This window comes from Lontra canadensis, unplaced genomic scaffold (genome assembly GCF_010015895.1).
Source record: "Lontra canadensis isolate GAN:19392208 unplaced genomic scaffold, GSC_riverotter_1.0 scaffold24, whole genome shotgun sequence".
In the NCBI taxonomy this organism is placed as follows: Eukaryota; Metazoa; Chordata; class Mammalia; order Carnivora; family Mustelidae; genus Lontra; species Lontra canadensis.
The window spans coordinates 5,436,549-5,459,658 of NW_022631018.1; the positions used below are offsets into that span (position 1 = coordinate 5,436,549).

At 45.2% G+C, this 23,110-nt stretch overlaps 1 protein-coding gene across 4 annotated transcripts; it reads left to right on the forward strand.

The window, feature by feature from the left end:
• The first annotated feature begins 3,443 nt into the window (after nt 1-3,443).
• Nucleotides 3,444-21,668, forward strand: RNASEL (ribonuclease L). 4 transcript variants are annotated; one of them, XM_032862691.1, is made up of 7 exons: nt 3,444-3,489; nt 6,523-8,169; nt 14,708-14,793; nt 15,987-16,192; nt 17,209-17,341; nt 20,334-20,470; nt 21,136-21,668. In XM_032862691.1, exons 2-7 carry the CDS (start codon nt 6,696-6,698, stop codon nt 21,278-21,280), a joined length of 2,181 nt encoding a protein of 726 aa, XP_032718582.1. In that variant the 5' UTR covers nt 3,444-3,489; nt 6,523-6,695; the 3' UTR covers nt 21,281-21,668. The 4 variants fall into 4 exon arrangements, with proteins under 4 accessions (XP_032718582.1, XP_032718584.1, XP_032718585.1 ...); XM_032862693.1 differs by lacking the exons at nt 20,334-20,470; nt 21,136-21,668 and adding an exon at nt 17,437-17,727; XM_032862692.1 differs by lacking the exon at nt 3,444-3,489 and having other exon boundaries at nt 6,273-8,169.
• Nucleotides 21,669-23,110: the final 1,442 nt, after the last annotated feature.

Here is a 23,110-nt window from a genome sequence, read left to right on the forward strand (position 1 = left end):
AACCCCTCCGAGGGGACATTGAATGAAGTAAGTGTTTGGCACAATGTTGTCCCATGAATATTAGTTATTATTATTATTATTATTATCATCTGATCCCTAGTACTCAGCACAGTGCCTTGTACACATAGGCACCTGACAGTCATCTTTTATTGACTTTTTGAGTAGAATGGAAGAACCAGATTCCAAGTCTACGTTTCTTTCAAGAATAGTACAGCTGTTTCATATCGTAGATCATCTGACATGCAGAGCATCACAGCAGATTTTTCAAATGAGGAAATCAAGGGTTGAGCCATTCATCAGCCCCTTCAAACCCGGGTCAGCCAGCACTCTCCAAATTCAGGCTGTGGCTCCCGCCTGACGGGAAGGGCCCCCAACTCTGGCCCATCCCTCAGCCCTCTTCTGCCTCCCTGTGGCCATATCAGGCAATGCAAACGTTTTCCTTGGTATTGCTTGACTTTTGTCCTATTTTGTTTGGCTCCTTCCTCTGGATTGATATACAAGAGATATAATTTATAGTTTTGTTTACTGACGCATTTTAGTAAATATGTGAACGTTTAACATAAATGCGAATAATTAGAATAACTGTTAAGAACCAGTGGGTACAAGGTTTAAAACAAGAGTTCTTTAGTCAATAGGGCAAAATTAACTTTAGAAACTGAAGCTTTTAGGTAAAGAGAGAAAGGTGTTTGGGGCATACTAAGGGCTGATCTCAAGGTAATTCCCTTTCACTGAAACTTTTAAATTGGTCCAGCTTTTCAAATTGCTTTAGGGAAGAAAAGAAAGATTTGAAATTTAAATAACAGAGAAGAAATCCCAAGGGTGAGGGTTAGCGGCTAGATAATGAAGTTTGAATCTCCATCATTTAGAAACGATACCTCTTGACTTACAGTTTTGGTGATTCCCAAGCTTTGGTCACCAACCTAGACAAGGATTTGATTTAAACTTCAAGAAAAGCAATAATGTGTGGATTAATCCTTTATTTGGATTATAATTTGGGCCCCCACTTAAGAGAGAGTTCTGTGCTGGGCGGTATCATTGCTTTAACTTACTCCATCTTGCCAGTTCCCAGAGGTGGTTCCACAGACAAGGTAGTATCAAGCTTTAGACAGCAGGCCCTGAATTCAGTCCCATATCTGCTCCTTATTAGCCAAATGATCTCAGCACATTATTGGATTTCTCAGAGACTCACTTTTTCCTGTAACCTGTGAATAAGAACAGGACTGGCTTCATAGGACTTTTGTGATGACAGAAGGAGGAAATTTACGGAAAATACTCAGCACAAATTGTAGCTATGTATGTGTGATGGGCACTATTCCAAGTGCCTCATGTAGGTCCATTTCTGCAATCTGTACCATAGTCCCGTGGGGTAAATTATGTTATTGTTTAATATTGTTTAATATCACCATATTGCAGATGTAGAAATCAAGTCCTGGAAGGTTTAAGAAAATTGCCCAAATTCAAATAGTTAGTCGGTGGCTGTATTGGTGAGCTATTGCTGCATGACAAGCCCTTCCACAACTCTGTGGCTTCAAATAATAAGCATTTATTATTCTCGTGACTCTGTGGGTCAGCTAGGCACCTCTGCTTATCTGGGCCAGGCTCAGCTGATTTCTACTGGCTTGTTCTTGTGTCTGTGACCCACTGGATGGCTGGTGAGAGTTGACGGGAGTGGGCTGGTCTAGGATGGCCTTCGTCATATATCTAAGGATTGGCTGGTTGTTGGCTTGGGCAGTGGTGGTGTCTGGGCCATGTATTTCCTATCACCCAGCAGGCTAGACCAGGCTTCATTCTATGGTGGCAGGGTCCCCAGCTCAGATTCAAAGAGGGGGAGTAATGAGAGTACTTAGTGAGAAAAAGCATGAAGTTAAATTGTGGAGGGCATGGGTATAGAGAGGGTTGAAAAAAATGTGGCTATTTTTTGTAACTATTCTATCATAGTAGGAGAGTCTGGATTTGAAGCGGGGTAGTCTGGTGCCAGAGTCCTTGCTCTTAAGCATTCTGGAGACTTAATGCCTTGACCTCTGCTAGCAAGAGTCTAGCCATTTCCTGCTCCTGCCCATGGGCCTGGAATGCCCTGTCAACAGCCTCCATGCACCGGCAAGTGCTAGAGAGTTTCTAGCTGTGCCAGCTGTTTTGCTTTGCCTACATTTCTTGCTACTCCTTTATTTGTTTATTCCTTTGGAGTTCTGCTTTATGATCACTTGGGTCCTGAGCAATTCTGGTTTTGTTTGTTTTGTTTTGCTTACAATTGTCAGTTTCCTATCTTAGCTGCACCTCTACTTCCTCATCTTTTTATTTTGAACACGTCACAGAATACGTAAGATGAATGTTTACTGCAGTCACAGGGAAGTGGGAAAATCTGGATTTAATTAGCAAAATTATGATGAAGCTGTGAGAATGTCAGTAATATTTCTGATTCAATTTGACCCCATTGTCTCCTGGCCAAGATTGAAGAAGAGCTTCTGGTGAGCCAAATGCAGTTTTCTCTCACTCTTAGAGCACATCCTTGCAGCCTGAGGGATCTTTCTGGACCAAAGAAGGGGAGGGTGAGGACACTGTGTCCACATATCAACATGTTGTGTGTGGAAAGGGGACGCCAAAGGGATGGCGGGGGACAGCCTTACATTTATAGCCTTAGCCTAGGCTTCTCTGCATGTTCTCCCCCTTGGTTTCCCACCGGCTCCTGGGCCTGCTTGCGTCTGCTCTTGGAGGTGGCTCCTTCTTCGGTCTGGAGCTCTGGACCCAGCCCTGTGGCTGGGGTCTCTGGGCATTCTCAAGTCTCCTCCTACCAGAACAGGTGTCACTCCCCACATGTCTCTTGGGCCACCCCTCCTGGATTCTCCTGGCTCAAGATGGTCAGGAGTTGGTCTCCCCATCGAGACTGGCTATTCCTTGAGGACCGGAATATTTCCCACGGCGGCCTTCAGTACACAGTACGCATCTCCGTGCTAGGAAAGTGGCAAGAAAGCCATCCACCCGCCTGAAGTCACTCCCCTAGAAGTGCTGGCTACAGGACCAGCTCTCTAGCCTGCCAGGCTGGTGGCCTTCTGGGCCGTGAGAGCGTTGCGTGTGCCCAGATAAGTGAGTTTATTGAGCTTCTCTGAGCCTCAGGTGTGTCGTGATCAGGATTGTCAGGGGTTAACGGGGGTCATGTCCCTTGCAAAGCAATGGGCAGGAAATGTTTCTTTACCACTCATTTCCCTCAAGCAGGTAGGGGACTTGGAATAAGGTCCAGATGACGCGGGAAGATGTGGCCTGGAAGCCTCAAGGGCGGGAAGGCGATGGGCTGGGAGTCGGACCCGCAGATGGGCCCTCCGCCGTCCTGCCAAGGGTTAAATGCGCCCCAGATCCTCCCTCCCTCACTCTCTCTCTCAGCCCCGCCCCGCCGGCCCAGCGACAGCCAGAGGAGGTGCTTTCTGCGGGTCTCCGCCTTCGGCGACCGAGGGCTCTCCACGGAAGAGCCGAGGGCCCGGCGACCGAGTTCAGGAGGTAAGAGGCGCCCCAGGAGGGCAGCGGGGCGGCTCGCGAGGTGGTTTCCTCGGAGAGATTCCCTGGGCTCTGGGGCGGGCAGCGGGTGTGCGGCTCCCCACAGAGCAAGGACCCCGACACAAGACTGGATCCCAGGACCCTGAAACCATGACTTGAGCCAAACGTAGACGCTTCACTGACGGAGCACCCCGGGGAGTGCGGGGTCGGCGGCAGCCCCGCGGCGCCCCATCAGCCCCACCCCTCCGGGAATCCCCGCTGCGGAAGCGAGAAAACGGAACCGGAAGCGACCGCTTCCTCGAGGCGGGGTCTCCTCGCTCCCGCAGGGCGCGGGGGGGAAGCGGGGGTCCTCGGCTTCCTCCCCTGCGCTGCTCGCTTATTCCCACCTGCCTGCCTCACGCCTGTGGTAGCCGGACCTTGGAGCGCAAACCCGCGTCTCCGAGTTTTCATTGCCGGGTGATGGCGGCACCATCGATCTCGGTCTCTGCCGGCGAGGGCTTGGCGACTGTCCCCGCGGCCGGGCGGCAGGAACGCGGCGCTTCCGGGCTCCGGAGCCGGTGGAGTCTTACAGATCGGCGGGCAGCAGGGGGTGGGTGCTGAGCGATGGCTGAACGGCCGCCCTGTTGCCCCCAGGGGACCGAGGGCAGCTGGACTCCGCGCCACCAGCCCCTCCATCTGCGCGCTCGGAGGGCGAGAGTAGGAATCGCTGAATTTTGTTTTTCCTGAAGGGACGTGATTCAGTCTATCATTTATTGAATGCCTAATTTTCGCCATACGTTACAGCAAGAGGGTGCGGAAAATTGAGAATAACCTAATGTTACACAATTAGGAAGTAACGGTCTGAAGTTAAATGAGCGGCGGTTCAAACTTCAATCTTGGGAGGTTGGAGTCTAAGCTCTTTCCAGGTCTCTCTACTACTTTGAAAGGAAGCGCGCATGCCTGAAGGAGACAGGCCCAGAGCCAGCAAATGCACCGAGAGTTCTAAGACACGCAAATAGGTGTAAGAAATGCAAATTGACACAAAACACATTTTTCCCCCATATATGAGGGTACTTTTTCTTTTAAGAGACCATCTATTTCTAGTGAGAGTATGTTAATATGGAAGATATTTATTAACATAGCCTGAGCATTTTTAAAACAATGATATTGTTTTGTTACCGGACAGAGAATGGGTTCTAGACTCAGGTTTGGCTGTTGGCTGCCCACGAATCTGTACCGAAGAGGCTGGTGATGGTGGGAAAGGAAAGGCTTTATTCAGGTTACTGGCAGCCTGGGAAGATGGCAGATTCCTGTCTCAAAGGCCACCCTCCCTGGGCACCTGGGTGGCTCAGTGGGCTGGGCCTCTGCCTTCCACTCAGGTCATGATCCCAGTGTCCTGGGATGGAGCCCCACATCGGGTTCTCTGCTCAGTGGGGAGCCTATTTCCCCCCCGCCCACTGTCTTTCTGCCTACTTGTGATCTCTCTTTCTCTCTGCCAAATAAATAAATAAAATCTTATTTAAAAAAAAAAAAGGCCATCCTAGGGGAAGCAAGAGGGCTTTAGGGGGCAAGGGATGGGAAAGATGGTGGGGGTGGGTGGAAGCTGTGAGCAGGAGTGGCAGGTGGCCAGTCAGTCCTGTCAGTATGACCCTAAACAGGCAGTCTGGCATCTCTGGCAGCAGTTCCGGAATGTAGTCAGGACTTATCTTCTGGGAAATTCTGGTCCTTCACTCCTCAAGGCCAGTGGTCTGCAAATCTCAAGGAAAGTACGTTAGTTCTGCTACAGGTCAGGGAACTTAGGTCGGCAAGCAAAGAGCGGATAAGCTTGAAGTCAATTAACACTTCAGACCTGTTGGCGTGCTGTTACACTTTGACCAGTCATTCAGTTCTTGGAAATCTATCATAAGAAATGAATCTATGATAAGATTTAGCATAAGAAAACAAGCTTTAAAACATGAAATTTACTGCAACGTTATTTACAATTGTTAAAAAATCCTAACTTTAAAAATCTTGTTCAAAAATTGTTTTTAAAAACTGTTCAGTAATAGGGAAATGAAACAAGTGATTGGTGGCATATTGCAGAGCCATTAAAAGTGTTTGCAAAGACTTTGTGATAAATAGGAAATTATTTATACAATGGCATTAAATGAAAGAAAGCAGGGTATTTATACAGTAGCCTCACATAACATGATCTCAACTATTTTTTTTTTAAAGATTTATTTGTTTATTTAGTTGACAGACAGAGATTAGGTGGACAAGTAGGTGGAGAGGCAGGCAGAGAGAGAGAGAAGAGGAAGCAGGCTCCCCGCTGAGCAGAGAGCCCAATGTGGGGCTCGATCCCAGGTCCCTGGGATCATGACCCAAGCTGAAGGCAGAGGCTTTAACCCACTGAGCCACCCAGGTGCCCCGATCTCAACTATTTTTCTAAAAATTTATAGAAATATACTAAAATAGGGTGGTTCAGTTGGTTGGGTACCCAACTTTAGATATCGGTTCAGGTCATGATCTCAGGGTTCTGAGACTGAGCCCTGTGATGGGCTCTATGCATAGTGCAGAGTCTATTTGAGATTCCCCCCCTCTCCCTCTGTTCCTCCCCTGCTTGCACACTCTCTCTCTTTAAATAAATTTTAAAAAATCTTAAAAAATAAAGAAATATACTAAAGTCTTAATTTTTTTTTTTTTTTATTTGTCAGAGCACAAGCAGGGGGAGCAGCAGGCAGAGGGAGAAGCAGGCTCCCCACAGACCAAGGACCCCTGACACAAGACTCAATCCCAGGACTCTGAAACCATGACATGAGCCAAAGGTAGACACTTAACTTACTGAGCCACCCAGGCATCCTCTGAAATCTTAACACCTATTTCTGGGTGGTGGGACTACAGTGTCATAATTTTCTTGTTTTTAATTTATATATGTTCATAATATTCTATAGTAAAAAGTTATATATAAATCATTAGATGTATTTTGAAGAAGTCGCTAGTAAAATTAACTTTTCTGATTCAAATGCTTTCTCACTTTTATAAAATTACAAAACGGCTCATCTCCTGGTGGAATGTCAGAAGACTTCCAAGAATATTTCCTTCCTCATATTGCTGGTCCACAGCCAGATAGTCCCTATTTATCCTGATGGTTCAAAGAGCTCCATGTCTCTTTGATCAAGTCCCAAGGAGAGAAGTTTTCATTTTCTCAAAGAAAAGGCACAGAATTGTAGCCAGTGGTAATTACCATCGTCATGGAGACCAAGAGCCCTAACAGCCTTCAGGAGAGTCCCACACCCTCCAACACTGAGAGGACATTAGAGGATGGCATTCAGTTACTCAAAGCTGTTAAAGAAGGAAACATCGAGCTTCTCCAGCAATTGCTGGAAGGAGGGGCTGAGGTCAACTTCCAGGATGAATGGGGCTGGTCAGCTTTGCATAACGCGGTACAATGTTGCCGGGAGGACATGGTGAATCTTCTGCTTCACTATGGTGCAGACCCTTTTCTAAAGAAGAAGAATGAGGCCACTCCCTTCATCATTGCTGGGATTGTGGGAAATGTGGAGCTGCTCAAACTTTTCCTTTCTAAAGGAGCAGATGTCAATGAGTGTGATGCTAATGGCTTCACAGCTTTCATGGAAGCTGCCGTGCATGGTGAGGAGGAAGCCTTAAAATTCCTGTATGAGAATGGGGCAGAGGTGAATCTGAGTCGAAAGACAAAGGAGAATCAGAAGAGGCTTAGAAAAGGAGGGGCCACAGCTCTAATGGATGCTGCTGAAAATGGACATGCAGACATCTTGAAGATCCTCCTTGATGAGATGGGGGCAGATGTCAAAGCCCGTGACAATATGGGCAGAAATGCTTTGATCTATGCATTTAGGAACTCTGATGATAGAAACTTGGAGGACATCACTCGCCTTCTGCTGTACCACGGGGCTGATGTCAATGTGAGGGGAGAGAAAGGGAAGACACCCTTGATCCTGGCAGTGGAAAGGAGGCACTTGGATTTAGTGCAGATGCTTTTGGAACAAGAACATATAGAGATTGATGACACAGACAGTGAGGGCAAAACAGCGCTTCTGTTGGCTGTTGAACTCAAACTGAGGAAAATTGCTCAACTCTTATGCACCAAAGGAGCCAGCACGGACTGTGGGGATCTTGTGATGATAGCGAGACGCAATTATGATGCTCCCCTTGTAAAGCTTCTTCTCTCTCATGGGGCCAGAGAAGATGGTCGCCCTCCTGTGGAAGACTGGAAGCCTCAGAGCTCACGCTGGGGGGAGGCCTTGGAACATCTCCGCAGAATATACCGCCCTATGATTGGCAATCTCAAGATCTTTATTGACGAAGAATATAAAATCGCTGACACTTCTGAAGGGGGCATCTACCTTGGGTTCTACGAAGGGCAGGAAGTAGCTGTGAAACGATTCTCTGAAGGCAGCACACGCGGACAACAGGAAGTGTCCTGTCTACAGAGCAGCCGAACAAATAGTGACTTGGTGACATTCTATGGGAGTGAGAACTACAAGGACTGTCTGTATGTGTGTCTTGCCCTCTGTGAGCAGACCCTGGAGGAACACTTTGCTACATGCAGTGGGGAGGCTGTGGAAAATGAGGAAGACGTGTTTGCCCGAAACGTCCTCTCATCTGTATTTAAGGCTGTTGAGAATCTCCATCTGCTGTGTGGATACACACACCAGGATCTACGCCCACAAAACATCTTAATAGGTGAGTCCCCAGTCTTCACCTACAAATCGTGGGGTCTTTATTTACAGAAAGAAAGGATATTCATTACAGGTCAGAAAGGAGTAGAGTAAATGTGGATCATTCAGTGTGAGGTTTAACGCAACAGATTCAGGATTATGTGCTGTCTCTCCTGCTACCAGGTAGAACCTTACCCCACATGGAGGTTGCAGATGCCAATGATACGAGGCTAACTTCAGATTTCCTTTGGCAAATACAAGTATGAAGGTTATGTCTTGGATGGAGTCAGCTCCAGAATTTTGAGTTCCTAAAGTAGCCTGCAAATCAGAGATTCTTGAAGGTGTATTCCTTCAGCTAAGATGGTAGCCACTGTGAACTTTTTTTTTTTTTTTAAGATTTTCTTTATTTATTTGTCAGAGAGAGTGAGAGAGGGCACATAAGCAGGGGAAGTGGCAGGCAGAGCAGGCAAAGGGAGAAGCAGGCTCCCCACTGAGCAAGGAGCCCAACATGGGACTCGATCCCAGGACCCTGGGATTATGACCGGAGCTGAAGGCAGATGCTTAACTAATTAAGCCACACAGGCACATTTAATGGCAAAACCAAGGTCAAAATTGGGCGTGCCAGGATAAGATACAGCAAGTGGGCAGACGAGTCAGCACCCACTGGCCTCAGCCAAAACCAAAATCAATGAAAGCAACATTAACGGAAAGAAGCGGAGCTGAGTGTCCAGTCCTAGGCCATGTGGTGCAGCCGAAAGAGTCTTGGCTTCCTGCACCATGTGATGCAGCAGAAAGAGTCTGGTCATGTGTAGGGAGGCTTGCAGCCTAGTCCTGCCGCTTTGTAGCTTTGCACCCTCCAACAAGTCACTTAGTTCTGTGAGCCTTAGTTTCCTCACGTAAGATGGACCATACGTCCATCATAAGGTCGCTATGAGGTGCAGCGTGTTAGACAAGTTACCTGTATGTTGTAGGTGCTCAGCACAGGCCAGGTACTTGCCCAGAGGGCTAAGCAGAAACAGATACCTAATCTACAGGCATGCACTGAGATTTAAGGTAGGTGTAAGGGAACAAGACAAAAAGAGGGTTCAGGTATTGAGAGCAGAGAACAGTATTTAAGGTCCTGGATGAGACTTGGAAAGAAGTATGTGGACATCAGAATACAACTGGAATCTGGCTTTTAGTTTGAGGACAAGGGCTAGCGGTATTCCTTCCTGGTTTTAAGCAACTTTTCTGGGGAGACTGACAAAGGCCAGAAATATGTGCAGCTCTACAAAGTGAGGCAGAGTCCTCAAGACGAAGCCAAGGGCAGGGTCCTTTTCAGTTCTAACCGCTGATCTTGATACAGAAGAGTCACATATGTTCACATATCAAGTTCACAGCCACATATCACTACCTCTTCTTTGGCATTTCTGATACCATGTCTTCTGTTCTTTCTTTCTTTCTTTCTTTCTTTTTTTTTAAAGATTTTATTAATTTATTTGACAGAGATCACAAGTAGGCAGAGAGGCAGGCAGAGAGAGAGAGGAGGAAGCAGGCTTCCCGCTGAGCAGAGAGCCCGATGCCGGGCTCGATCCCAGGACCCTGGGTTCATGACCTGAGCCAAAGGCAGAGGCTTTAAACCACTGAGTCACCCAGGCACCCCCACCTCTTCTATTCTTAACCTTGAACAATAGAGAATTGAGAATTGATTATATTTCTGCCTCCAGGTGGTGAACCTAACACATACCACAATCTATTCCTTGTATTAAATCCCTAAAACGACAGGAGAAGATTGTTAAATGAATTCCTAGCTGGGGTCAAAATAACGAAAGAAGTTTTACAGGACAAAATCTTTGAGGAATTGTAAAGAGACTGAACATGATAGGATGGGATGAGAGAAGGACACAGGAGCCCAGGACAGATGCAGGATGCCACAACTAAATATTACTCATGAAAGTGGGAGTACTGCAAAGAAATGCCACTCAGGAGTAATGGAAGCCAGAAGCAGGAGAGGACACAAGACCAGCTAACAGGCAGATTGCTGCATCAATAAAAATTAGGAAGATCACACCCTGTGCATTCCCCACAGACCAAGCATCTGTGCCCGGCCTGTCTGTCTGCAGACTGGGCTACTACTTGAGACACTAGAGGTTGATGATCTCAAGAGAAACAAAGAGCAGTTAAATCCACAAGATTTCTGCCAAAATACCCTACTAAGTGGCACATCCTGCTTACCTCCAAGTTTCACTGAGTAAAACGCAAAGCAGAAGTTCTGACAACTGCCTCCATCTCTGCGCTGTGTTGGGTGGCATTAACAGAAGCAGTTCAAAGGGCATCAGGGATTCTCAACTGCAAAGTAAGGCTTACGGTCAAAAATCACTGAAGATATTTATGATGTGCTGATACCATAAAAGAGGTGCATGAAAAAGAAGAACTTAGACCCAAAGAAACAAAGCTAACTGAGTATGTTAGTTTCCTATGGCTGCTGGAATAGATTATCACAAACGTGGTGGCTTAAAACAGTAGGAATTTATTCTCCATATCAGATACATGATTCATACATTTTTTTTCCATTTTATACATTGTCTTTTCATTTTGTTGATGGTTTCTTTTGTTGTGCAGAAGCTTTTAGTGTGATGTAGTCTTACTGGTTTGTTTTTGCCTTTGTTGCTTGTGCTTTTGGTGTCATATCTAAAATATCATTGCCAAGAACAATATCAAGATGCTTTTTCCCTATGTTTTCTTCTAGGAGTTTTATGGTTTCAGGTTTTACATGTAAGTCTTTAATCCATTTCAAATTAGTTTTTGTGAGTGGCATAAGATAGGGGTCTACTTTCATTCTTTTGCATGTAACTATCCAGTTTATCCTACATCATTATTTGAAGAGATTTTCTTCTCCGCATTGAGCATTCTTGGCTCCCTTGTCAAATATTAGTTGACTGCATATGTGTGGTGGGTTTATTTTTGGGCTCTTTACTCTGTTTCACTCATCTGTCTGTCTGGTTTTATACCAGTACTGTACTATTTTGATTACTAGGTCTTTGTAATGTAGTTTAAAATCAGGAAGTGTGATGCCTCCAGTTTTGTTCTTTCTCAAAATTGCTTTGGATGGATTAGTGCCATTATAAAAAGAGCTAGCTAGTTGTCTTTTTACCATATGAGGATACAGCAAAGAAGGTGGCTGTCTGTACACCAGTATGAGGGCCTTCACCATGAAGCCAATGCTGTTGACACCCTTATATATATATATATATATATATATGCCACATCTCTTTTACCCACTCATCTATTAATACACACTTGGGATACTTCCATATCTTGGTTATTGTAAATAATGCTGCAGCACATAAGGGTTTTCTTAACCTTAGTGGTTAACTGAAATTAGTGGTTTTGTTTTCTTTGGGTAAATACCCAGTGGTGGGATGGCTGGATCATAGGGTAGCTCTATTTTTAACTCTTTGGGGAACATCTATACTGTTTTCCACGGTGGCTACACCAATTTACATTCCCACCAACAGTGTGCATAAAGGTTCCTTTCTCTCCACATTATTGCCAACACTTATTATTTCTTGTCTTTTTGATTCTAGCCTTTCTGACAAGTGTAAGGTGATATCTCTTCCTGGTTTTGATTTGCATTTCCCTGATGATGAATGATGTCGAGAATCTTTTCATGTGTCTATTGGCTGTTTGTATGTCTTCTTTGGAAAAATGTCTATTCAGGACTTCTGCCCATTTTTAATCAAATGTTTGTTTGTTTTGGTGTTGAGTTGCATGTGTTCTTTATACATTTTTGATATTAACCTGTTATTGGATATGTCATTCACAAATATCTTCTCCCATTCAGTAGGCTGTCTTGTCATTTTGCTGATAGTTTTCCTTTGCTGTGTAGAAGCTTTTTTTTTTTTTAATTTTTTTTTTTTTAAGATTTTATATATTTATTTGACAGAGAGAAAGACACAGTGAGAAAGGGAACACAAGTAGGAGGAGTGGGAGAGGGAGAAGCAGGCTTCCTGCTGAACAGGGAGTCCTATGTGGGGCTCGATCCCAGGACTCTGGAATCATGACCCGAGTTGAAGGCAGTGGCTTAACCCACTGAGCCACCCAGGTGCCCCTGTAGAAGCTTTTTATTTTGGTTCAGTTTTGCTTTTGTTTCCTTGCCTAAGAAGACATATCTGGAAAAATGTTCCTATGGCCAATGTCAAAAGAATTACTACCTGGTTTTTTTTCCCTGGGGGTTTTATGGTTTCAGGTCTCACATTTAGGTCTTTAATCCATTTTGAGTTTATTTTTGTGTATGGTGTAAGAAAGTGGTCCAGTTTCATTCTTTTGCCTGTAGCTGTCCAGTTTTCCTAAGCACCATTTGTTGAAATACATTTTTTTTTTAAACATTTAAGGATCCAGGAAGACTTTCTACCCACAGACTATATATGAAAGAACTGCTAGAGGATACGCATAAGGAAGGAGAGAAAGAGCCTGGAAGAAAACAGTGACTTATAAGCAGCACAGAATAAACAAACAAACAAAAAAATTGTTTAAGTAACCTAATTATGTGTTATTTAAAAATTATTTTAATAAAAATTATTTTTTTAATTAACATTTTTGATGAAAAAATATCATCTTAGATGGTATCCCTCGGGTGGGAGTGAGGAGGAAGGGGTTCTTGATTCACTGACAGCGGGGTGGGGTGTGTAAATCTTATTCTAACTCTGCCCATCAACTCCTAGCAGTCTGTGATTCTGTAAGTGCAGAAACTAAGTGTAAGAGTTAAAAATTTTTATAGCACTCTAATAGTTGATTGAATCTAAAAATTAAAAAAAAAACAAACCTGGGGCTTGTTAAAAAAAATTAAGTGTTAGAAGAGATGTGAAGTGTTCCATTAGACACTTGAAATTTAAGTAAGAGAACTCAAAGTGGCTTAAATAGTGAAGGGGATTTATCAGTTCCAGTAGCTGAAACCAGTCCCAGGTTTCCAAGGTGCACCCTCTACCGCTTGAACTTCATTGCAGGCCACTTCCAACTTCATCCCTCCTCTCCAGGCTCTTGGGCCTCCTTTCTGTCAGAGTGGAATTCCTCAGGTTCCTTTCTGCCTTGGGAAATGCTATCTAGAATTCTCTCTTCCCTGTTCCACTCATCCATGTGAATTCTACTGATCTCCATCTGAGCGTCATTCCTTAAGGAAACTTCTCTCCCACACACAGCCATGTGGCTCTTGTTATACAGTTTCCGAGCATTCTGCACTTTTGGCTAGTATTTTTATTATTTTTTAAATTATTTATTTATTTTTTAAAAATATTTTATTTATTTATTTGACAGACAGACATCACAAGTAGGCAGGGAGGCAGACAGAGAGAGAGTAAGAAACAGGCTCCCCGCTGAGCAGAGAGCCCGATGCGGGGCTCGATCCAGGACCCTGGGATCATGACCTGAGCTGAAGGCAGTGGCTTTAACCCACTGAGCCACCCAGGCGCCTTGGCGAGCATTTTTAAAGTTGCAACTGGGGCACCTGGGTGGCTCTGCCAGTTAAGGGTCTGCCTTTGGCTCAGGTCATGATCCCCTGGTCCTGGGATCGAGCACTACATGGGGCTCTATGCTTCTCATGCAGAGTCTGCTTGTCTCTCTCTGCCCCTCTCCCTCCTTGCTCTCTCTCTTTCGGAAGTCAATAAATAAATCTTTAAAAAAAAAAATAAAGTTGCAAGTAATTTTACATTCACTTGGCATTTGTCTCCTTGCTCAGAGACTCAGAACTCCAAAGGGCCTGTGCTGTGTTCTCCTCCTTCACTGTCATTCTTCCCCTCTCTGGACCCTTGTTGGATAATTTAATGGGTTTGTTTTCGCTAGACTGTGAGTTTCCACCCAACTTTGATATCTAAGTTCAGAACCAAAGGGGTTTGAGAAGCACACAACTGTGCTGACCATCCTACGGCCCAGAGTTACCCAGCGGCTTTCTTAGACACCTTCAAGCCAGAAGCAGGAGCCCCTCCTTCAAGGACAGATCACTGACTTGCTCTCCTCTCATCTTGTTCCCGACCTCGCCCATCCATGCATCCTTCTTCTGGAGGACTCAGTGGCTTCCTTCAAGGGAGAACGATTCCGAAGAGGGCAAATAAGCAGTGGCTCATTCCAAGCACATGGTTAATCCGTGATAACTGATGACAGTGTCACAGGGGCTGTGGTTGGTGGGCTCGACTGAGTGGGGGGCTGTGGCGAGCTGCTCTTGGATTTGGAGTCTCGTTGGTTAGTTGTTATTTAGCTTCAGGAAGTCAGCCATATCTCCTGCCAGCAGTTCCTTTATAATTCTGTGCTCACTGCCCCCAGGAATTGCCCGAGCGGGGAACTGGTTAAATTTATCCTCAACCTTCCCCACCCCCAGGTCTAGAAAAAAATGAAATTTAAATCCTGCCCGTGGCAGATACCTAACAGGCCAAATGACACAGTGTACATGACTCTTTTGAGGAGTAAACAGCCATGCAGATATAAGCTTTATTATTGCCTTCTTCAGAGAGGATAGCTCATCGTGGTACATATTTATTTAAGTTAATTACAAGGTGAAGAGAGAGGATATTCATATACAAACTGTCCCTCAGATTCCAAGAATGCTACTTGCCTGGCAGATTTTGATGAAAGCGTCAAGTGGGCTGGAGAGCCGCAGGAAATCAGGAGAGATCTACAGGTAATTTCTACGATTGGTTTACTTTCCCATCTCTCCGCTTCCTTATTTGTTTCATTCCTTCCCTTATTTCCTATGGTCAATCGGACATCATTTCTACTTTAACTCTTCTGACTTTCAAGGCGTTCCCCCGGGGCTCACTGCCTTCACACCTTTGCAGACAATGGCATCTCTCTGGGCTGCAGAGGCTCCTTTCTGTATCTCTTTGGTTCCCTCTCCTCCTTCACGGGCGAGATAGTCAATGAATCGAGCATGCCACACCGCTTCTAAAATTACCTCCAGGAGATATGTCCAGATGACCTCCAGAGTTCCTGCAGGAGGTATTTCCTGCCTGAAGACAAAGCAAATGGGATTTTTCCTCCCCACTCCTTCGAACTCGTATGCTGAACTCCTAGGAGGGCCAGATACGAAGGCCTTCTGAAACCCATGGGAGGGATGGGATTGATCCCCCGCTGGAAAGAGACTAATCTTGGCCACAGACGTGAAGAGCCTGAAAGAGCTGTTTTTCCTGGGAGGAGACAGCAGAAACAGCCTGACCCCTGGGGACCACAGCTCCCAGATTGACTCTGACACTGTCCAGGCAACTTGGTCCTGGGGGCTTGTCCAGGATGCAGAACGCTTGACCCTGGGGCAAGAGCTCTCCAGCCACCTCTGGCCCTTGCTGCTAAAAGGATTCTAGCTCCTTCCTTGAGTGGTGCCTTCTCTGCTATAGGAAGTGCCTATGCTGGCCCCCTCCTTGGCCTTTTTTCCCTGTCATGGCCTAACTCTTGGGGCTGTCATCCTGTCCCATGGACCTGGACTGGCTCCTTTTTCTGCCACTTGACATAGTCCCAACCCAAAGTCCCAGTTTCCAGCCAGAGTCCTGGCATTTGCCTTGTTGAAAATAGTTTTCCTCTCCTCTGTTTATTGACATTCGATCCAAACTTTAAGGTCCAGCTCAAATTCCTCTTCCTCTAAGCAGTTTTCCCTGACTACTCTGACCTAGGATTATCTTTTGCTCCTTATAATCCTAAACCATGGGGACTATATACTGTCTTGAAGGGTTCTCCATGCTGAACCTGTGTCTTCTGTCCCTACCAAGCCTGTGGACTCCTTGAGGTTTCTCTCACTTTCCATTTGGTCATAACCTGCATTACACCTCCATACAAAGTGATGATTCACAGATAACTTTGACTTGATTTGTGGTTTTCCTGCAGGCCCTTGGATGGCTGGTCCTGTATGTGGTAAGGAAGGGAGAACTCCCTTTTGAGACACTGAAGACTAAAAGTAATGAAGAGGTGATTCGACTTTCTCCAGATGAGGAAACTCAGGACCTCATTCGTTGCCTGTTTAACGCAGGAGACAACGTGGAGGGGCACCTGAACGGCCTGCTGGGTCATCCCTTCTTTTGGAGTTGGGAGAAGTAAGTAAAAGTTTATTGCATATTCCAGGCCTCCTCCAGAAGGGAGACAGTGAGTGTATTAGTCATGATATCTATCTATATCCAAATGATAAATATAAGTATAGATTTATTTAAAAATATTTTATTTATTTACTTATTTAGAAAGTCATAAGTAGATGCTGTGCTGAGGAGGGAGCCTGATGTGGGGTGCTGTCTCAGGACCCTGAGATCATGACCTGAGCTGAAATCAAGAGTCAGGCCCTTTAATCAACTGAGCCACTCAGGTGCCTATATATATATATATTTTTTTTTTTTTTAAATAAGGAAATGGCTCATGCAGTATGAAGGCTGAGAATTCTCACCATCTGCCTCTGTAAGCTGGAGACCCAGGAGAGCCCACAGTGTAACTGAGTCCAAATCCAAAGGCCTGAGGGTCAGGGGCACTGAATGTGGGTTCCAGTAAGAGTTTGAAGGCCTGAGAGCTGGAAGGGCTGAGGCCAGGAGAAGACTAATGGCCCAGCTGAAGAAATCAGATAAGCAGGGGTCAATTCCATCTTTTGTGGGTTGGATGAGGCCCATTCACATTGGGGATGGTGATCTGCCTTACTGAGTTCAGCAGTTCAGATGTGAATCTCGTCTAGAAACAGCTCACAGATGCACCTAGAATAGTATTTAATCTGGGTCCCCTGTGGCCAGACAATTTAACACCTAATATTAACTGTAGTGGTAGGGTGGTATGGGAAGGAGTCAGGCTGGGAGTCAACAGACCCAGGCTGTCCTCTCAACTTGGCCTTTCCTAGCTGTGTATCTTTGGAACAGAGACTTAACCTCTCTGAATTCTGGTTTTGTTTTCTGAAGAAGAGAAAAAGAGAGGGAGAGAGAGAAAGAGGGAGAAAGACGCCCGCCTGCCTCTCCCATCACGCAGAATTTTTAGAGAATGGTTTTACTACTTTCATCAAACACCAAAATGTAACATTGTTTTCTTTCTGAAAAGAGAGGGCAGAATGGAATGACCATGATAATTCTGTCATCCTCAGCCGCTATAGGACCCTGAGAGATGTGGGAAATGAATCTGACATTAAAAAGGGTGTGGTTAAAAGCAAGATTGTCCAACTACTACAACCTGAAGAATCTGAATGTTCCAGAAGTTTTGCCAAGTGGACTTCTAAGGTATGAACCGTTCCTATGGTCTGGAAATTATTCCAGGAATAAGGATCTATGTAATGTGTTATGTTAGTTTTTATAACTTTTTTTTTATATTGTAGGCCTGGCTCAACCAAGGGGTGGAAAAGGTGATTTCCCTGCCTTCCTCCCCAGCCCAGTCCCCCTCTGCCCTGTTGGGTCAGAGGCCAGGCTTCCTGACAGACAGACTCTCACCTAGACTCCTCCTTAGGATTCCCTTATCCCAGGCCAGGAGACTTTTTCCTTTCTTAGGGCTCTTTCCCTCCAGCGCTGGTTCTGAGAGAGGCCTGGCTAATGATCCTATTACCGTTGGGACAAGAGTAGCTGATTAAATGAGGTTATCCCCAAGGAGCTGCCCCACCATGAGGCTTCTCATTCAGGGAGAGCCTGGCGGCCGCTACTATACACAACCCAGTTCTGAGCACCTGCACACACCTCCCTTCCGCCTGAGAAAACACACCATGAAGAAAAGAGGATCTTTCAAATTCCTCCTCTTCAGGAAAGGGTCCATCTAATGAACTAAATATAGTAAAACATAAAAAATCAGTCATCATCTCGATCTAGTCAGTGCTATCAGAACTTTCATTAAAAAAAAAATTTATTTATTTATTTACTTGTCAGGCAGAGATCACAAGCAGGCAGAGAGGCAGCCAGAGAGAGGGGCGGGGGGAGCACGCTCCCGGTGGAGCAGAGAGCCTGATGCGGGGCTGGATCCCAGGACCCTGGGACCATGACCTGAGCCGAAGGCAGAGGCCCCAACCCACTGAGCCACCCAGGCGCCCCTCATTTTTTTTTTTTTTTTAAAGATTTACTTATTTTCAGAGAGAGAGAGAGTGTGTGTGTGTGAGAGAGAGAGAGAGAGCGAGCGAGCAGGGAGGTAGGAGGGGGAGAGGGAGAGGGAGATGGAGAGAGAGAGAGAGAGAGAGAGAGAGAGAATCTTAAGCAGACTGTATGCTGAGCATGGAGCCCAAGGCAGGGCTGCATCTCTGAGATCAGGACCTGAGCCAAAACCAAGAGTTGGATGCTTAACCAACTGTGTCACCCAGGTGCCCCCCAGAACTTTCATTATTATTACTTAGCAGACATCTATCAAGTACTGGTTACTTGCTGAACCTATGCGAGCCCATGGGCATGTGAAGCAGAATACAGCATGGTCCATGGGGGGCTGAGAGACCCACAGAAGCACTGCCTGTGTGATGCACGCTGGGGAGCTCAGAGACTGTGCAAAGCACTGTGGGAAAATCCATAATCCTCAGGTCTTTGACTGAGACCCACAGCTCTATCCTATGCCTGATCTAGGACGGCTTCTCCCACATCTCTTTGTTTCTGGGTCTCATTTTGCTTTCCTTCCCTCACTTACCTCTAGATGATACATCACACTCATAATTGCTGCTTTGGTGTCCATCTTTCCTGCTCCCTTCTAAATTCCACAAGGGAAGAGACTGTCCATTGTCTTGTCCACTGCTGAATTCCTGGCATGGAGTAAGAGTGCCATAACTCTGCTAATGAATGTCTATAAAACTTCAGCAAAGGGATGACTAAGTGGCTCAGTCAGTTAAGCATCTGCTTTCAGCTTAGTTCCAGATCCCAGAGTCCTGGGATCGAGCCCCATATGGGGGCTCCCTGCTCAGCGGGGAGTCTGCTTCACCCTCTCCCTCTGCCCCTTCCTCCTGCTTTCTCTCTCTCTCTCTCAAATAAATAAATAAATAAATATTTTTTTTAAAGAAAAACTTCAGCTGGAATGTAAACTTGTAGGAACAGAGATGTTGGAAACCAAAGCAGGTAACAGTAACAGCTGACAATTCTGTGGTGCTGACTAGACGGTGGTTATAGTTCCCAGGACTTTCTGAGAGTTTCCGCAGTTAATCCTTATAACAGCCTTTGCGCTAATTACCTTCATGTCACAGGTGGGTCCACGGAGGCACAGACAAAGCATTTTTCCAAAGGTCCAGAACCAGCCCCAGGATCTGCTGCCAGGCAGTCTGGCTGCTGAGGCTGTGTGCTGAAGCTGCTCACTGCAGGACGCTGTGATGCCATCAAGTCCACCAGTGCATTTCACGGCTGAGCTCATGGAGACTCAGACGTGTGACCTGAAATAGGCAGGGCTGGAGAGGTGGAGGTTGGCACAATCGGGATGGAAAACCCATTCTTTCTTTTCCCAATTCATCAGTTTTTTCCCCTAAGCTTCACTGATTTACGTTGAATTCTGAGGACTTCAAGTCTTATCTCTTAGTTCCCCTGTGAGATTTTGATTTTCTGTTGCTTTTTGTGACTTGCCCATTTTCATGGTTGGTGGTTCAGTTTTGCGACTGCATGGAGAAGCCAAGTTTTCCCGTGTTTGCTGCTGCCTCCTCTCCACGGGCCGCCCCGTCCTGCCACACAGACACGCTTTCTAAGTATGACAGCTATCGACACGGGTGCATGCACAAAGAGAGAGGCATTGACTTGAGAGAAGCTGCTCTGAGACACTTAGAGGCAAGGAGAAACATGACACCTTTGGAAATAGAATTCAAAACAAAGCCAAACAAAAACAAGGACACTCGTTTTGGCAATGGCTGCCAGGTCTGATGTTAGTCTGAATGAATCCTCTTCAAAGGGGAAATGTAACCAATTACCAACTCGGGTGGGTGGCCACAAGGATAAAAATACTGTGTGGTTTGATGAACAAATTTCTCAGTATAGTAGCCAAAGAATTCCTAAACCATGTTTCAATACATTTAATTTCTCATGGAAAATAGTTCGCTTGGAAAATAGAGACTGGAATGTAGAGTTACTTATGATCCTTCATCCAGACAGAACTATGGATAGCATTTTGGTGTATGGTATTTACTTCCATTTGTTTCTTTCTATTAATTTGCATTATTAGTTAGTGGTAATTTGGGCATATATCCAAATTTGCAATTTGCCTCTTTGTATTAACGTCCCATGAGGATTTATTCTGTAGTGCTACCACATTTTTGTGTAATGTTTTGTTTTTCAGATTGACAGATATGTTATGCATAAAATGAATGAGTTTTATAGAATTAACAAAAAGCCTACTTATAAGAACACTCTGAGTGATCTGTTAAAGTTCATCCGGAATTTGGGAGAACATATTAATGAAGACAGAAATAAAGAGTGAGTATTATTTCTGTTCCTGGAAGTCATATATGACACGAGGATGATTAAAAAATCCCATTCTAAATTGATATCTGCTATTTGTTAGAAGGAAGAAAATTTATTTTGATGAAATGAAAAGTAATTCCTTTCCCCTATTTGGAAAAGGGCCAACACAAGGGTCTTACAATGAATGGACGTGCCCAGCAAGCTCTCCTCTTCCTTCTTAGCTTTTGCTGAGCCCTCTTGAACAGAAGGGTGGTAACTCCCTTGTGGGGAGCAATGTTGGGGACCGGGCAGCTGGGTAAGGTGAATGTAGTGCTGTAAACATCTAAAAAGTAGACCTGTGTTAGTGAAATCAGATTTTGTGACCCAAAATGGTAGCTGCAAACTCACAAAAAAAGCTTGCAGTTTTTATGGCTCTTTTGGATTTTGGAACTGTAGGTAAGAGATTGTGGAACCGTATCATCTTCATGTTCTGGATGATAAAACTGGGGTTCACAAAAATTAAGTTGCTAGTTAGCTGAAGAGTTGTTAGGACATGAATCTTGTTCTGTTGGATTCCAAAATCCTTACTTGCTCTGCTCTAGAAATGGAGGGAGCAAAGAATCTCCGGGCCCAGATGCTATAAAGGGGGAAGACGATCTGGGGGGCAATCACGTGAATATATTTATGTTTCATTTCAGCATGAAGTTGAGAATTGGAGAACCTTTCCAGTATTTGCAAAAGAGATTTCCCGATCTGGTCATGTATGTCTATAAAAAACTACAGAACACAGAATACAGAAAGCATTTCCCCCAAAACTCACAATCCGAAAAAGCACTGGTGTGATGCAGGTCAGCCCCAAGTGGTGGTTGAGGTTTTCGAGTTCAGGGAGGCCCTTATTTAGCTGTGTGATCCTGGGCACGTCACCATTCTCTGGGCCTCTTAGTTAACCTGATTGCTGGTGAGGATGTGACAGGTCCTGGCACAGTGTTCAGTATTCCCCACATGTTTATGACCAGACAAGAATACGCTCAAACTACCCTCCGGGACCTTCTCACAGGTAAAGCTTACGGGCATGAGCTGGGGGGTGGGGTACCCTGCTAAGACTTCTTTTGTCAGTGGCACCAAAGGAACCAGTGCCTAGACCTCTAGGGCTGGATTATCTCATTCGGTTCTCCCAATGACCTTGCAAGCTAGAGTTTGTCATCTCTACTGAAGAACTAGCACACCTGGGGCACCTGGCTGGCTCATTCGGTAGAGCATGCGACTCTTGGTCTTGGGGTTGTGAGTTTGAGCCCCATGTTGGGTGTGGAGATTACTTAAAACATAAAATCTTTAAAAAAACCAAAAAACCAAAAAACCCACAAGAACTGGCAGACCTGAGACTCAGAGAATCGGACCTACTCGCCCAAGATCATACAACGTGCACAGAGCCCTATATAAATGCATGTCGTGTTATTGTTATCTCTCACGTGGGTACTTTTGAACTTAATTACTAGCCCAGGGATCTTCTGGATGGATCCCAAAAGGAATATGTCAGGGGGCTTCCAGGAAGCTCATTCATTCACTGAGTCCACTTATTCATTCATTCACTCTTTCTTTATTTTTTTTTTTTAAAAGACACTTCTTTTTTTTTTTTTAATATTTTATTTATTTATTTGACAGACAGAGATCACAAGTAGGCAGAGAGGCAGGCAGAGAGAGAGGAGGAAGCAGGCTCCCTGCTGAACAGAGAGCCCGATGTGGGGCTCGATCCCAGGACTCTGAGATCATGACCTGAGCCGAAGGCAGAGGCTTTAACCCACTGAGCCACCCAGGTGCCCCCATTCACTCTTTCTTGATCACCAAGAATAAGCCTAGGAACTGTATGAACTGCATTGTATGAACTGCATTCCTTCTAGAACCACCTACACTGGTTTTCCATGACCTTATGGCAGTAGTTCTCAACTGGGGGCAGTTTTGTCCCTGAGGGGCCATTTGGCAGTGTCCGGGGATGCTTTTGGTTTCAAATCTGGGAGATAAGCGGGTGTTACTGGCATCTGGCAGGTGGAGGTCAGGGATAATGCCAAGTATTCTACGATGCGCAGGATAGCCCCCCACAGCATGGAATTATCCGGAAGCCTAAAATATCAGTGGTGCCAAGACTGAGAAACTCTGCCTTAAGGGATTGGAACACCTTGGAACTGACTTGGGGCCCAGGACCATGGATTATGTGGACCACCTCACAGGGGAGTTACTTGGATTTGTTTTCTTGCTTCTTAAACAATTCCAGTGTCACCTCCCAAGAAGTCCCCTGAACACCCTCACTTTCCACACCCCAGTCCAGGGGCTCTCTCTGGCTCCCTAGCACCCATAGCCACACCAGAGCATGCTTCTCTCCACCTTCGCATGCTTCTTCCCTACTGGAATGTAAGATCTTAAGGGCTGATACAGCAGATATATAGATATATAGATATATTGATAGCTATATAGATATATAGAAAATGAGACAGATATCTATAATTTATTTGTATCATTAATGCCTAGCAAAAGTCTGCCACATACATATTCATTGAAAAATGAATGAATCATCTTCATACATGAATAATAATGCTACCTTCCATTGTAATGGTGCTTGATAATTTATAAATTACACCCACATATTTTCTCTCTTAGTTTTCAAAACAATCCTGTGAG

Bases quoted from the DNA above. Each gene is read 5' to 3' on its own strand.
- RNASEL (XM_032862691.1), top strand. From the start codon at position 6,696: ATGGAGACCAAGAGCCCTAACAGCCTTCAGGAGAGTCCCACACCCTCC. The intron at 14,794-15,986 runs GTAATTTCTACG...GTTTTCCTGCAG, and splicing joins AAATCAGGAGAGATCTACAG to GCCCTTGGATGGCTGGTCCT. The intron at 16,193-17,208 runs GTAAGTAAAAGT...TGTCATCCTCAG, and splicing joins TTCTTTTGGAGTTGGGAGAA to CCGCTATAGGACCCTGAGAG.